Source organism: Scyliorhinus canicula, chromosome 15, assembly GCF_902713615.1.
Source record: "Scyliorhinus canicula chromosome 15, sScyCan1.1, whole genome shotgun sequence".
Taxonomy (NCBI): Eukaryota; Metazoa; Chordata; class Chondrichthyes; order Carcharhiniformes; family Scyliorhinidae; genus Scyliorhinus; species Scyliorhinus canicula.
In genome coordinates, this window is record NC_052160.1 from 28,382,295 (window position 1) to 28,396,120 (window position 13,826).

Genomic DNA, 13,826 nt, shown 5'->3' on the forward strand with positions numbered 1-13,826 from the left:
GCATTTTTTCCCCCTCTCTCTCTGCAGGAACTAAAATGGCCTTAAAGTTTTTGAACAAAAATAAAACAAAGCTGAAGAATTTCTTGCGAGAGTATAGTGTCACGAACAACCTCTCCTCCAACCCATTCATCATCAAGGTCTTTGACATTGTCTTTGAGACTGAAGACTGCTATGTGTTTGGTCAGGAGTATGCTCCAGGAGGAGATTTGTTCGACATCATCCCTCCCCAGGTGAGGGGCTAGTAATTTCCAGAATCCTTTCAAGAAAGAAAATAAAGTTTTAAAATAAAAGTTATATGTGGTTCATATCAGGTGCAGATTTGTAATCCTTTGGGCATGAGTTGGGGTTGTGAGCAACAGTTACTATTGTTTTTGGGATGTGGGAATCACTGGCATTTGTTGCCCACCCCTAAAAGCCCTTGAACATGTGACTCAATCACATTGCCGTACGTCTGGAGTCACATGTAGGTTTCCTTCCAGGTTGCAGATTTCCTTCTCTGAAGGGCATTGGGGAACCAGATGGATTTTTATTACAACCTACAATGGTTTCACAGTCAGCATTACTGAGACTAGTTTTTCAATTCCAGATTATGAATTGAATTAAAATTCAACCAGCTGCTCCAGAACAGAACATTTAGCCTGGACATCGAGATTAACAATCCAGTGACATTACCTGTATACCGCTACTCCACCTTTGTTAAGAATATTTTATTTGAATATTCATCAGTAATAGAGTTTGCTCACACCGATGGATGAGGGTATGTGATGCTGGGGCTGCTGTTTTGGTATAACTGTGCATGCCATTTACACTGTATTGTTAACTCCAGTGGTGGTGTTGGACCTCATTGAGAGGCCCTGATAGAACCTTAGTGTTCTCGTAATATTAACTCATCTCTTTGCATTCTGTACCTTGGCCTTGATTCTCATTCTCCCAGTAGGTGAGGCTTTCACATCTGTATCAGCATATTAATGATTTACATAAGAACATAAGAACTAGGAGCAGGAGTAGGCCATCTGGCCCCTCGAGCCTGCTCCGCCATTCAATTAGATCATGGCTGATCTTTTGTGGACTCAGCTCCACTTTCCAGCCCGAACACCATAACCCTTAATCCCTTTATTCTTCAAAAAACTATCTATCTTTACCTTAAAAACATGTAATGAAGGAGCCTCAACTGCTTCACTGGGCAAGGAATTCCATAGATTCACAACCCTTTGGGTGAAGAAGTTCCTCCTAAACTCAGTCCTAAATCTACTTCCCCTTATTTTGAGGCTATGTCCCCTAGTTCTGCTGTCACCCGCCAGTGGAAACAACCTGCCCGCATCTATCCTATCTATTCCCTTCATAATTTTAAATGTTTCTATAAGATCCCCCCTCATCCTTCTAAATTCCAACGAGTACAGTCCCAGTCTACTCAACCTCTCCTCATAATCCAATCCCTTCAGATCTGGGATTAACCTAGTGAATCTCCTCTGCACACCCTCCAGTGCCAGTACGTCCTTTCTCAAGTAAGGGTGAGGGAAGTGGATATATATTGTCAAGTTTGCATATGACACATAAATAGGTGGAGATAACACAAAGAGTCGACAGAGGGATATAGACAAGTTAAGTGAGTGGGTAAAAACTTGGCAGATGGAATATAATGAAGGAAAATGTGAAGGTTTTAAAAAGAAATTTAGAGTACCCACTTATTTTTTTTTCCCAATTAAGGGGCAATTTAGTGTGGCCAATCCAACAAACCTGCACATCTTTGGGTTGTGGGGGTGAAACCCATGCGGACATGGGGAGAATGTGTAAACTCCACACGGACAGTAACCCAGGGCCGGGATTCAAATCCGAGTCTTCAGCGCCGCAGTCCCAGTGCTGACCACTGTGCTACATGCCGCCCCGGAAAATGTGAAGTTATGCACTTTAGTCGGAAGTATAAAGGAGCTGAATATTATCTAAATGGAGAAAAACTGCCGCACGGTATGGTAGTGCAGCTGCTTATGACGCTGACGACCCAAGTTGAATCCCGGCCCTGGAAACTGTCTGTGTGGAGTTTGCACATTCACCCCGTGTTTGTGCGGGTTTAACACCACAACTCAAAGATGTGCAGGTTAGGTGGATTGGCCACGCTAAATTGGCCCTTAATTAGAAAATAATAATTGGGTACTCTAAATTTATTTATTTTTTAAAAGAAAAACTGCAGCACCGAGGGATCTGGGAGTCCAGGTGCATAAATCACAAGCTAGCATACAAGTTCAGCAGATAATAGGCAAGCCAGATGGAACGTTGGCCTTTATTTCTAAACGAATGGAGTATAAAAATAGGAAAGTCTTGCTAAAAGTGCGCAAGGCACTAGTTAGACCACCCCTGGAATCCTGTAAACAGTTTTGGTCCCCTAATCTAAGGAAGGATATACTGGCATTGGAGGCAGTCTAGAGAAGGTTCACTAGGTTGAGCCCAGGTATGGGGGGATTTTCTTATGAGGCATAGTCATAGAATCATACTGTACAGAAGAGGGCCTTTGGCTCATCAAGTCTGCACCGATAAAACTAAATCTACACTAATCCCAATTTCCAGCACTTGGCCCATAGCCTTGAATGTTATGACATTGCAAGTGCTCATTCACGTACTTTTTAAAAGTTGAGAGTTTTCCCGCGTCTACAACCCTCCCAGTGCATTCCAGACTCCCACCATCCTCTGGGTGAAAAATGAGTAGGTTGGGCCTGTACTCATGGGAGTTTAGGAGAGGCGACCTTATTGAGACATACAGGATTCTCAGGGGGCTTGACAGGATAGATGCTGGGAGATTGTTTCCCATTGTGGGAGAGTCCAGGACCAGAGGGAATAATCTCAGAGTAAGGGGTTTGCCATTTAAGACAGATAAGGAGGAACTTCTTCTCTCCCAGCGTAATGAATCATTGCAGTTAATTACTGCAAAGAGCTGTGTGGCTGGGTCTTCAAGTATGTTCAAGGCTGAGATAGACATACCTTTAATCAGAAAGGGAATCAAGGGTTATGGGGAAAAGGCAGGAAAGTGGAGTTGAGGATTATCACATCAGATCAGTCATGATCTCATTGAATGGCAGAGCAGACTTGATACGCCAAATGGCCTACTTTTGCTCCTACATTTTGTGGCCAATGCTTTGTGGAGTGTCTCATTGTGATTGCAGTGCAGTCAGCTGGGACCATCCCACTGGATAAGTAGGACGGTGCTTTGTGTGAAGCCGGGTCAATACAGGCACAGAATAACTTGCGTTTCAGTCATCGTGGTGGTTCAGGAGGCAGGAAAATGCAACTAGATGAGAGTAAATGGAAATCAGACTGTTAAATATTTAGGGCGGGATTCTCCAATAATGGGGCTATGTCCCCACGCCGGCGTGAAAACCAACGTCAACCATTCCGGCACCAATGGCCCCCGAAAGTGAGGAATTATCCACTTTCTAGGGGGCTAGGTTGACGCCAGAGTGGTTCCCGCAGCTCCAGCTGGCGCGAGTTTGCGCATGCGCGGAACGGGTGGCATATTTCCGCGCATGCGCAGAATGGCCGCCATATTTCCGTGCATGCGCAGAATGGCTGGCGTATTCCCGCGCATGTGCAGGGCTTCCATTCTCCGCACCAGCCCCCAGGCAATATGGCGGAGCCCTACAGGTGCCCGGTGTGGAGGAAAAAAGGCCTCCACGGAACCAGCCCGCCTGCCGATCGGTAGGCCCCGATCGCGGGCCTGGCCACCATGGGGGTCCCCCCTGGGGTTGGATCCCTCCCTCCCCCCGCGATGGCGCCCACACACCTACCTGCCAGGTCCCGCCGTGTGTGAGGTGAGGAATTCACACCGGCGGGACTGGGTAAAACTTGTTGGCCACTTGGCCCATGGGGGCCAGGACAATCGCCGGGGGGGGGGGGGCGCTGACCGGAATGGCAGGAATCCCACCGGCAGCCAAAAAACAGCGCCAGAGAATAGGGGAGCCGGTGGCGTGGCGGGATTCATGCCTCCCCCCCCCCCCCCCCGGGGATTCTCCGACCCAGCGCAGGGTCGGAAAATCCCGGCTTTAATCTCTGTCCACGCTAAAAATCCTGTAGGGAATGGAAAATTCCCTCATTTTATACCATTAGTTGTGGCATGGAAACATCCACAGTCTAGTTGGCACTTGGGTTCTGTGAAATCATTAATTGTCACTGCCGGGTTCTATCAACGTCGGCTGTTAAAGCAAATTGAACTTCACTCTCTGACGACATTCTTTTATAGGCCGGGATTCTCCGACCTTTCACCGGTCGGAGAATCCCCGAGGGAAGCATGAATCCCGCCCCGCCGTCAGCTTCCCTATTCACTGGTGCTGTTTTTCGGGTGCCGGCGGGATTCCGGTCGGGGGCGTTAACAGCGGCCCCCGCCGGCGATTCTCCGGGCCGACAAGTTTTGCCCAGTCCTGCCAGCGTGGATTACTCATCTCACACACGGCGGGACCTAGCAATTAAGTGTGCGGGGGCCGTCCTGGGGGGGGGGGGGGGGGGGGGAGATCCGACCCTGTGGGGAACCCCCATAGTGGCCTGGCCCATGATTGGGACCTACCGATTGGCAGTCGGGCTGGTTGCAGGGGGGGCTTGTTTCCTGCACGCCGGGCTCCACCATATTGCCCGGGGGGGGCTGGCGCGGAGAAGGGAACCCCCGCACATGCGCGGAAATACGCCGGGCATTCTGCGCATGTGCGGAAATACGCTACCCGTTCCGCGCATGCACTCACTCATGCTGGCCCTTCGGTGCTGGCTGGAGCTGCGGGGACCACTCAGGCGGCAACCTAGCTCCCGAGAAAGGGGAGAATTCCTCACTTTCGGGGGCCGTTGATGCCGGAGTGGTTGGCGTCGGTTTTCACGCCGGCCTGGGGACATAGCCTCATTATTGGAGAATTCTATCCTATGACTCCTAAAATGGAGAAGAGTTTCTAAAATGTTGGTCTGTAACCTTGGTTGCACAGCAATGGAGAACCTTATTTGAAAGGGTTAAAAGCTGGGGAGGTGAAAACTGAAACTGTGTCTAACTATCTCTTGTCTGTCTGTGTAGGTGGGACTGCCTGAGGACAGTGTGAAGCGCTGTGTGCAGCAGTTGGGTTTAGCTATTGACTACATGCACAGTAAAAGCCTGGTTCACAGGGATATAAAGCCAGAGAACGTCCTCCTATTTGACAAGGAATGCAGACGGGTGAAGCTATCTGATTTTGGGATGACACGCAAGGTTGGCTGCAGGGTGAAACGTATCAGTGGGACCATCCCATACACTGCTCCGGAGATTTGCCAGGCCAACAGGACTGAGGGCTTTCTAGTTGACTGCAGCATTGACGTCTGGGCTTTTGGCGTTCTGATCTTCTGCATGCTGACTGGGAACTTTCCCTGGGAGGCTGCCATGCCATCTGACACATTCTATGAAGAGTTTGTGAAGTGGCAGAGGGGTCGCTTGAATGGGTTTCCCTCGCAGTGGAAAAGATTCACAGATGGAGCCCTCCGGATGTTTCAGAGGCTCCTGGCTGTCAATCCAGAGAAAAGATGCTCAGTCAAGGAGGTGTTTTATTTCCTGAAATGTGACTTGATGGCAGAATTGAGGAGGAGGCCTTCTTATCGATGTAGAACCCATTCCTCCGATAAATCAGCCACGTCGGTGCATAAACAGGAGAGACTGGTCCCCAGCATGCCTACTCCACTGAGAAGAAGCCTCTTGTCAGAAGCAGCAGGTTCCAGATTCACATCCACAGCAATGGAGCCAAGTTCACATCCATCAGGGAGCCGGCTGGAGGGAAGACAAGACAAAGGCAAAGGCCGAATGATTGTTGCTACGGCAATTGAAATCTGTGTTTAATTTTCTGATCCTCTAGTAGGTGTGCACTGATATGGGCGAGGGAGTAGTGCACTCCGACTTCCAATCTTGTGGGTCCATCAGCCGTGCCACTGAAAGCTTGCTCCGTGTTGCAAGATACAAATCAGATAGGTTCATCTGGAAGGTACAGGAAGCCCCTACCATTTTGAATAGTGGCAACGTCGAAAGGTGCAAACTACTTTTGGAGAGGAGGAAGAACTCACTTAGACATAGGCCTTTATCTCTGGGACCAGAATTTAAATTCAACCAAGGATGAGGATGAAAAAATTGGCTGTAAAGATCCCTCAATGGAATGAGTTTATTCAGGCCCAGTCCAGCTCCTAGTTGCCATGGGCCTGTCAAACAAAATTGTCTCTTAGTTAGCATTACTTGCCATTATCTCGTATTACATCTAAGAGACCATTCTTCAAGTGAGTATCGTGAGCTGAATTGATTGAGGGGGTATCACAGCGAAGTCTGACTCTATCCCTACTTGACTTGTACATATGTGGACTTCCAAATTGGATAATGATGAGAAATGGGGTTGAGATCCTTCACTCAGCATAGATTAGGTGGTTGATGTGCCTCAGTGCCAGACTAGATTTAGCCACTAGGCATTTGGGGGAGCTCTTTGAAAGTGTTTGAAGCACAGTAGATTAGTAATTACCCTGCACATTGGTTTTGACAGCACAAACAGGCCATTTGGCCCAACAATCCAGTGTTAATGCTCCATTGCAGCAACCTCTCACTCCTCTTCATCTCATCCCATCAACATAACTTCTATTTCTTTCTCCCTCATTTACTTAAAAGACACACATTGACAACAATTCCAGCTCCTATTATAACAGACAATCTTTACACCTGTTATCATATATGGGCAGCACAGTGGCACAGTGGTTAGCATTGCAGCCCCACAGTGCCAGGGATGCAGGTTCGATTCCAGCCTCTGGCAACTGTCTGTGTGGAGTTTGCACATTCTTCCAGTGTCTGCAGGGGTTTTGTCCGGGTACTCCAGTTGCATCCCAAAGTCCAAATATTTGCACGTTAGGTGGATTGGCCATGCTAAATTGTGCCTTAGGGTGGGGTTACAGGGTGGGGGATTGGGCTTGGGTCGGGCGGTCTTTCAAAGTATCAGTTCAGAGCCGATGAGCCGAATGGCCTCTTTCTGCAATGATTCGATGATTAAAAATGGTTAGTTTCAATCTTGGGCATTAATCTATTTTTCTGGATGTTACAAATAGTTGAAGATTCGTAAAATTTCCAGAGATGCCCTGATGACTTCATAGAATCATAGAATTTACGGTGCAGAAGGCCATTCAGACCATCAAGTCTGCACCGGCCCTTGGAAAGAGCACCCTACTTAATCCCACACCTCCACCCTATCCCTGTAACCCAGTAACCCCACCTAACTAATTTGGACATTAAGGTAAATTTAGAATGGACAATCCACCTAACCTGCCCATCTTTGGACTGTGGGAGGAAACCCACGCAGATACGGGAGAACGAGCTGACTCCACACAGACAGTGACCCAAGCCGGGAAGCGAACCTGGGACCCTGGAGCTGTGAAGCAACAGTGCTAACCACTGTACTATGGTGCCGCCTCGTGCATCTCTGGAGTTTAAGGGCTACTAGTTGGCGGATGATTGCAGATTAGATTTGAATCTCCAACTTGGGCAAGCCCAAGCCTCCATCTTTGTTACTTGCATATAGGATTTCATCAGCTGTAATGTTGGGGATTTGTTGTTAACTCCTCAATCAGCCTTCTTTTGTTTGTCTAATTCTGTAAGTATATTTTGAGAAGCTTTGGCCAGGATTGGATGATAATAGATCCTTGGGATTATGAGGGTTTTAAAAGCTTTCAGCTCAATTTCCTTCAGACCCGTTATCCACAAACTTAGCTCCACTGCCCATTTGTCTTCAGTGACTCCATGGGCCTATTTGTGCACCCAACACATTTCTGTTACCCTGGCCGTATGTAGTTAAAGTGCTCCCTTTTATTTTCTGGTGCTCTTGGAGATAGTACAGGAAACTCTTTCTTTTACTTGCAAATGGAATATTGTATTTTATTGACATTGAACCGGAGCCTCATGTCTTTATTAGAATGTCTATGCTTTTAAGATTCTCATTCATACTGGCAAATGAGTTGCTGAGGATCACTATATCATCCAGAAAAACTAACAATGAGCAGCTTACAAACCTATTGTTCAGTTGCATCTTCACTTTCCTGTTCCAGTCAGCATACCAGGAGGTCCAAGGATGTATTAAAAAATAATGATGATCGTGGATTTTATTGCTTAACAGCTCGATATGGATGGAATTGGTTTTGATTCTGTCCCCCTCGATATCAATAGCTTTGTCTGTGTTTGGTTGAATTAACTCTCTTAGCACTCTCTTGAAATCAGTATTGTTTGACCTATCTCCAAAATCTCTGCCTGAGCTGTGGCAGCATTTTTCAAACCTTTTTGCCAACTGACCATCATGACCCACCATTTTCGCTTACCTTTAATGTGACGGGTGAGCCGGCTTGGTCCTCATGATCTCACTTTCTTTGTCATTAAATGTTACATTTCTGCTAAGGACTTCAGCTGATGATTTAAGTTCTTGTTGCTGAGGTTTGTCCTCAAACTCACCATGCTTAGTTTTGAGGGTTTTAAACTTTCATTTGCCAGTACTTCCCTGCAGATAACACACACACATGTGCTTTGCATCCTGATTTGCAGTGGCACAATTAATAAACCCATACCTCAAGAAATCATCTTTATACTGCTTTGTTCCTTATTTCAGATTCTTCTTAAGGGTTTGTTCACCAAAGGCCCTGGAGCTCACATCAGCACTGCTGGCAGCTACAAAATGGTGGAATCTCCCTCGTGCCCAGAGCATGTGACGTCAGTGTCTGGGGCGCATGACCTGCTCTCTGCTGCCACTTCTGGAGAGAAGATGCCATTGATTTTTTTTAAAGAGAATCTGCTCCTGGGTCAGTGCACTGAGGTCAGGAGGAGGTGGTCTGCTTCACTGGGCTCCGGGTCTGTGCCCTGCTGAGGGGGCACACATGCGTCGGCCGGCCGGCATTCTGAAAGCTGGTCAAGACCGGTATTTTCCATTGGGCAGTTCTTCCCGCGATCAGGAACGCTGCGACCGATGGCCCCTCAACCCTCTCGACTCTGATTTTGAAAATGACTGTGCTATGGGGTGCGATTTAACTAAATGGGAACAAATTCCTTCAGCGAGCACCTTTAGCCACGTGTTTCCTGGCGCTCGCAGCGCCGAGAAACACAACGCTATTGAACAGCACTCAGATAGCGGGCCTCAATGGGGAACACGCAGCCAAGGCTGCACATAGCCCTGTTTTCCGATTGCCGGAACTCTTCAGTGCACTGAGAGTTCAAGACGTAATTTTTAAATGGCATCCCAATCTCTGGAGCTCCCGAAGCGACTCCCTGATCCTTCCCCCAAGCTCCAAATCACAATGAGAGGAGTTCCCGAGTGAAAAATGCCAACTTGGCTGTGCCAACCTGGGTACCATGGCACCTGGACATACACCTGGGGGCCTCCAATCCCCTGGGAGACCCCCACGAGTGCCTTTCCATCTGATCCCCATTTAAGGAGACCAGTACGGAAAAGCGCTCGCCAGAGGTCTCCGAGGCGAAGAGGATAGATCCCAATGCCTCGGTAACTGCATATTAAAGTTTGACTAGCTGTCTCGCTCTAATAGGCAGGTTTTCCAAAAAGTGATCCCGTCCACAATAGGCAGGATTTACATTGCAACGGCTCATGAGATCGAGTTAGATCTCGCGAGGCATTGCGAACCAGGTAGATCCCGGGTGCGGGGTCTCCTGACTTCTATCGGTCACGTTATGCCATGGCGCACTGCTTTTTGGGCAGAGCTTGGCCATTCAATCGCACCCATGGAATCTAGGGAATGTGGTTTTGTTTTCTAAGTTGAGGAAGTTGCTAACAACATATACCAGTCATTCCAGCTGCACTCAGGTACTTTATGCCTTTCAGCGCTGTTCCAATATCATTTTTATTTCTGCCATCAGTTTGTTTTGGTCCTTGTGAACTATGTAAATAAGGATCTCTTGATTGTTGTCCTATTGTTTATACTTCGCTTTGTTGGAAAGCAATTTTCCAATTCCTGTTTGATAACATAGAACATAGAACGATACAGCGCAGTACAGGCCCTTCGGCCCTCAATGTTGCACCGACATGGAAAAAAACTAAAGGCCATCTAACCTACACTATGCCCTTATCATCCATATGCTTATCCAATAAATTTTTAAATGCCCTCAATGTTGGCGAGTTCACTACTGTTGCAGGTAGGGCATTCCACGGCCTCACCACTCTTTGCGTAAAAAACCCACCTCTGACCTCTGTCCTATATCTATTACCCCTCAATTTAAGGCTATGTCCCCTCGTGCTAGCCACCTCCATCCGCGGGAGAAGGCTCTCGCTGTCCACCCTATCTAACCCTCTGATCATTTTGTATGCCTCTATTAAGTCACCTCTTAACCTTCTTCTCTCTAACGAAAACAACCTCAAGTCCATCAGCCTTTCCTCATAAGATTTTCCCTCCATACCAGGCAACATCCTGGTAAATCTCCTCTGCACCCGTTCCAAGGCTTCCACGTCCTTCCTATAATGAGGCGACCAGAACTGTACGCAATACTCCAAATGCGGCCGTACTAGAGTTTTGTACAACTGCAACATGACCTCATGGCTCCGGAACTCAATCCCTCTACCAATAAAGGCCAACACACCATAGGCCTTCTTCACAACCCTATCAACCTGGGTGGCAACTTTCAGGGATCTATGTACATGGACACCGAGATCCCTCTGCTCATCCACACTACCAAGAATTTTACCATTTGCACATAAGAGGACATTTTGATGTGGTTGGAAAGCCTGATGGGCCAACTTCTTCTGTCTTTTTGGTATAACGTCAGAACCATTTTTATGTGGCCTTTTTAGCTGCTCATCTTTCTTACACCGGGTTTGTTCTGACAAGGTTTTGTTTTATACTACCTAGCACCATCTCTGTAATGGTCTTGATTAAGTTTAAGCTCAGCGCCCCACATTGTCCTCCTTGTCACTGAGTGATTCCTCAGTTTGTGTCAGTTGGGTCATCTAGATCCCTTTTGGTGGGTTTATTACTTGAACATGATGTGCAATTTAGGTTGTATCTGTATCTGCATCTGATGGCTCAGCCTGTTGGAAAAATCCAACATTTGTTCAAAATCTATTTACTGGTTTGGGATTTTTGTATAGCACTGATTTTCTTATTTATGTCACTGCTCCCTTGGCAATGCTGTTCTAGTTCAACCAAGAGAGTGATTGCCTCCTCCAACAAATTTTATTTTTACCAGATTTTTTTCAAGGCAATTTGCGTTAGTAATGCAGTTTGTTGACGTCTTTCATGCTGGCTGAATCCCCCTTGATTTGGACATTTTTGTTCACATGTCTTTGCAAGCAAACCACCTTTATATATGGGCAGCTCACTGCATTTGTATTTGATGTAATAGCAGGCAATCAAGTGGCATAGAACATTCTATTGCATCTGGTGCAGTTTTAAAAGGTTTAGTTTGCTGTATTTACATTTTTAAAAATAAATTTAGAGTACCCAATTCATTTTTTCCAATTAAGGGGCAATTTAGCCTCGCCAATCCACCTACCCAGCACAGCTTTTGGGTTGTGGGGGCGAAACCCATGCAAACACAGAGAGAATGTGCAAACTCCACACGGACAGTGACCCAGAGCTGGGATCGAACCTGGGACCTCAGCGTCGTGAGGCAGCAATGCTAACCACTGAGCCACCGTGCTGCCCCTGATGTATTTACTTTGATATAGTCTGAACAGACCAATATTGTGGTATATCGCATTGCGCTTGGTGTCACCTGCAACTGTCTTGGGTCTCATGGCTTCTTTAAAGCTTTTACTGTACAATCCATAGCTTTCTTTGGATGACTGATGGTGCCTTCTCATTAGTGACCTTTTTGGGCTTTCATCCTCCATCTCACTTTCATTTGTTTTGCCAGCCACTGGCTCTCCAATTCTTGTGTATCTGGCAGCTGGAATTAGTTGCCTTTAGAACAGATATCAAGATCTTCGCTGGTTTCATATCTTCTTCAATGGTCTGAGAGGAAGAGAAAATTGCAAGTTTACTAGGTTTGGACCTAGCAACTGTGCTGCATTTATGCTACATCTCGCACACTACTAGGATGCTATTTGTCTGGGACACACTCTACCCAGGTAATATTGGTCGAATAGAGTCAACCATGCATTCTGCATGAACATAGGTGATAGTCCCACTCTGCAGGGGTGGTGATCTACGTAGATGGTCATTCATGCTGTATTCTTTGGAAGTTATTTTAGCCAATTATTATTGCTGGTGGGATCACAGGGAAGCACGACACACCTGTGATTGGTCAAAACGTGGAAGTATAGCACAGCTATCATAACTGACCAGATTGATCCCTCTTAAGAGAGCCAACAGGCTCTAGTTCTGGTCTCACTGACAAGTACAAACATCTTCCTTTGAATGAGACTTTGCTGGAATAGAACAAGAATTTTACCCCAGTGTATTATGAGGAGTTTTCACCCTAGTTGTTAACAGTTTATGGTGGATTTAGTGTTCTTTACTTTACCTTTCCTCTAACCCACCTCCAATGGATGGTTTGCCATGATTCCTCTGAGGGCGGCTCAGTGGTGCAGTGGTTAGCACTGCTGCCTCACGGCACCAAAGACCCAGGTTCGATCCTGGCCCCAGGTCACTGTCCGTGTGGAGTTTGCACATTCTCCTTGTGTCTGCATGGGTCTCACCCCCAAAGCGCAAAAAGATGTGCAGGGTAGGGTGATTGGCCTAGCTAAATTGCCCCTTAATTGGAAAAAAGAATTGGGCACTCTAAATTTATTTTTAAAATTATTCCTCTTCTGGAGATTAGTACATGACCTTGAAAGAGTCATCTTAAAATGAACTTTGTGTGTGAAAGAAAGACTTGCATTTATAGAGTACCTTTCACAACCACTGAACGTCTGAAAATGCTTTACACTCAGCGAAGTATTTTTGAAGTGGTCACTTTTGTAATGTAGGAAATGCAGCAGCCAATTGAGCACAGCACGCTTCCGCAAACAGCAATGTACTCATGACCAAACAGTCTGGTTTTGTTTGTGATATTGATTAAGGAATAAATATTGGTCAGGATACCAAGAACAACTCCCTTGCTCTGCTTTGAAATGGTGCCACGGGATCTTTTACAATCGCCCAAGGAGGCAGATCAGGCTTTAGATTTATGTCCAATTCAAAAAGAGCACTCTGTCAATGCAGCACTCCCTCAGTGCTGACCCTCTGACAATGCAGCACTCCCTCAGTGCTGACCCTCTGACAATGCAGCACTCCCTCAGTACTGACCCTCTGACAATACAGCACTCCCTCAGTACTGACCCTCTGTCAATGCAGCACTCCCTCAGTGCTGACCCTCTGACAATGCAGCACTCCCTCAGTACTGACCCTCTGTCAATGCAGCACTCCCTCAGTGCTGACCCTCTGACAATGCAGCACTCCCTCAGTACTGACCCTCTGTCAATGCAGCACTCCCTCAGTGCTGACCCTCTGACAATGCAGCACTCCCTCAGTGCTGACCCTCTGACAATGCAGCACTCCCTCAGTACTGACCCTCTGTCAATGCAGCACTCCCTCAGTACTGACCCTCTGACAGTGCGGCACTCCCTCAGTACTGACCCTCTGTCAATGCAGCACTCCCTCAGTGCTGACCCTCTGACAATGCAGCACTCCCTCAGTACCGACCCTCTGACAATGCAGCATTCCCTCAGTGCTGCCTTGATTTTTGTGTTCAAGCCTGGAATTGGACTTGAAACTGGAATGTTGTGACTCCGAGGGGGGAATTTTATCAAATGGGCCACATCTGCCGATGTGATAGCTTCATGGCTTTTATCAATACCAGCCTTTTCCCAATAACATTGTTGGCCTTCAAGTCCACTATTTTG

At 46.9% G+C, this 13,826-nt stretch overlaps 1 protein-coding gene across 5 annotated transcripts in view; it reads left to right on the top strand.

Moving 5' to 3' along the window:
* Positions 1-6,892, top strand: part of si:ch211-183d21.3 (serine/threonine-protein kinase SBK1) — a 31,628-nt gene extending 24,736 nt beyond the window's left edge. For 3 of the 5 annotated variants that reach the window (XM_038820886.1, XM_038820887.1, XM_038820885.1), the window contains exons 3-4: positions 28-230; positions 5,039-5,827. In XM_038820886.1, coding sequence (XP_038676814.1) covers positions 28-230; positions 5,039-5,827 — 992 coding nt within the window. Of the gene's footprint in view, positions 1-27; positions 231-5,038 lie in introns of all 5 variants that reach the window. The other 2 variants (XM_038820884.1, XM_038820888.1) reach the window with 1 other exon arrangement.
* Positions 6,893-13,826: the final 6,934 nt, after the last annotated feature.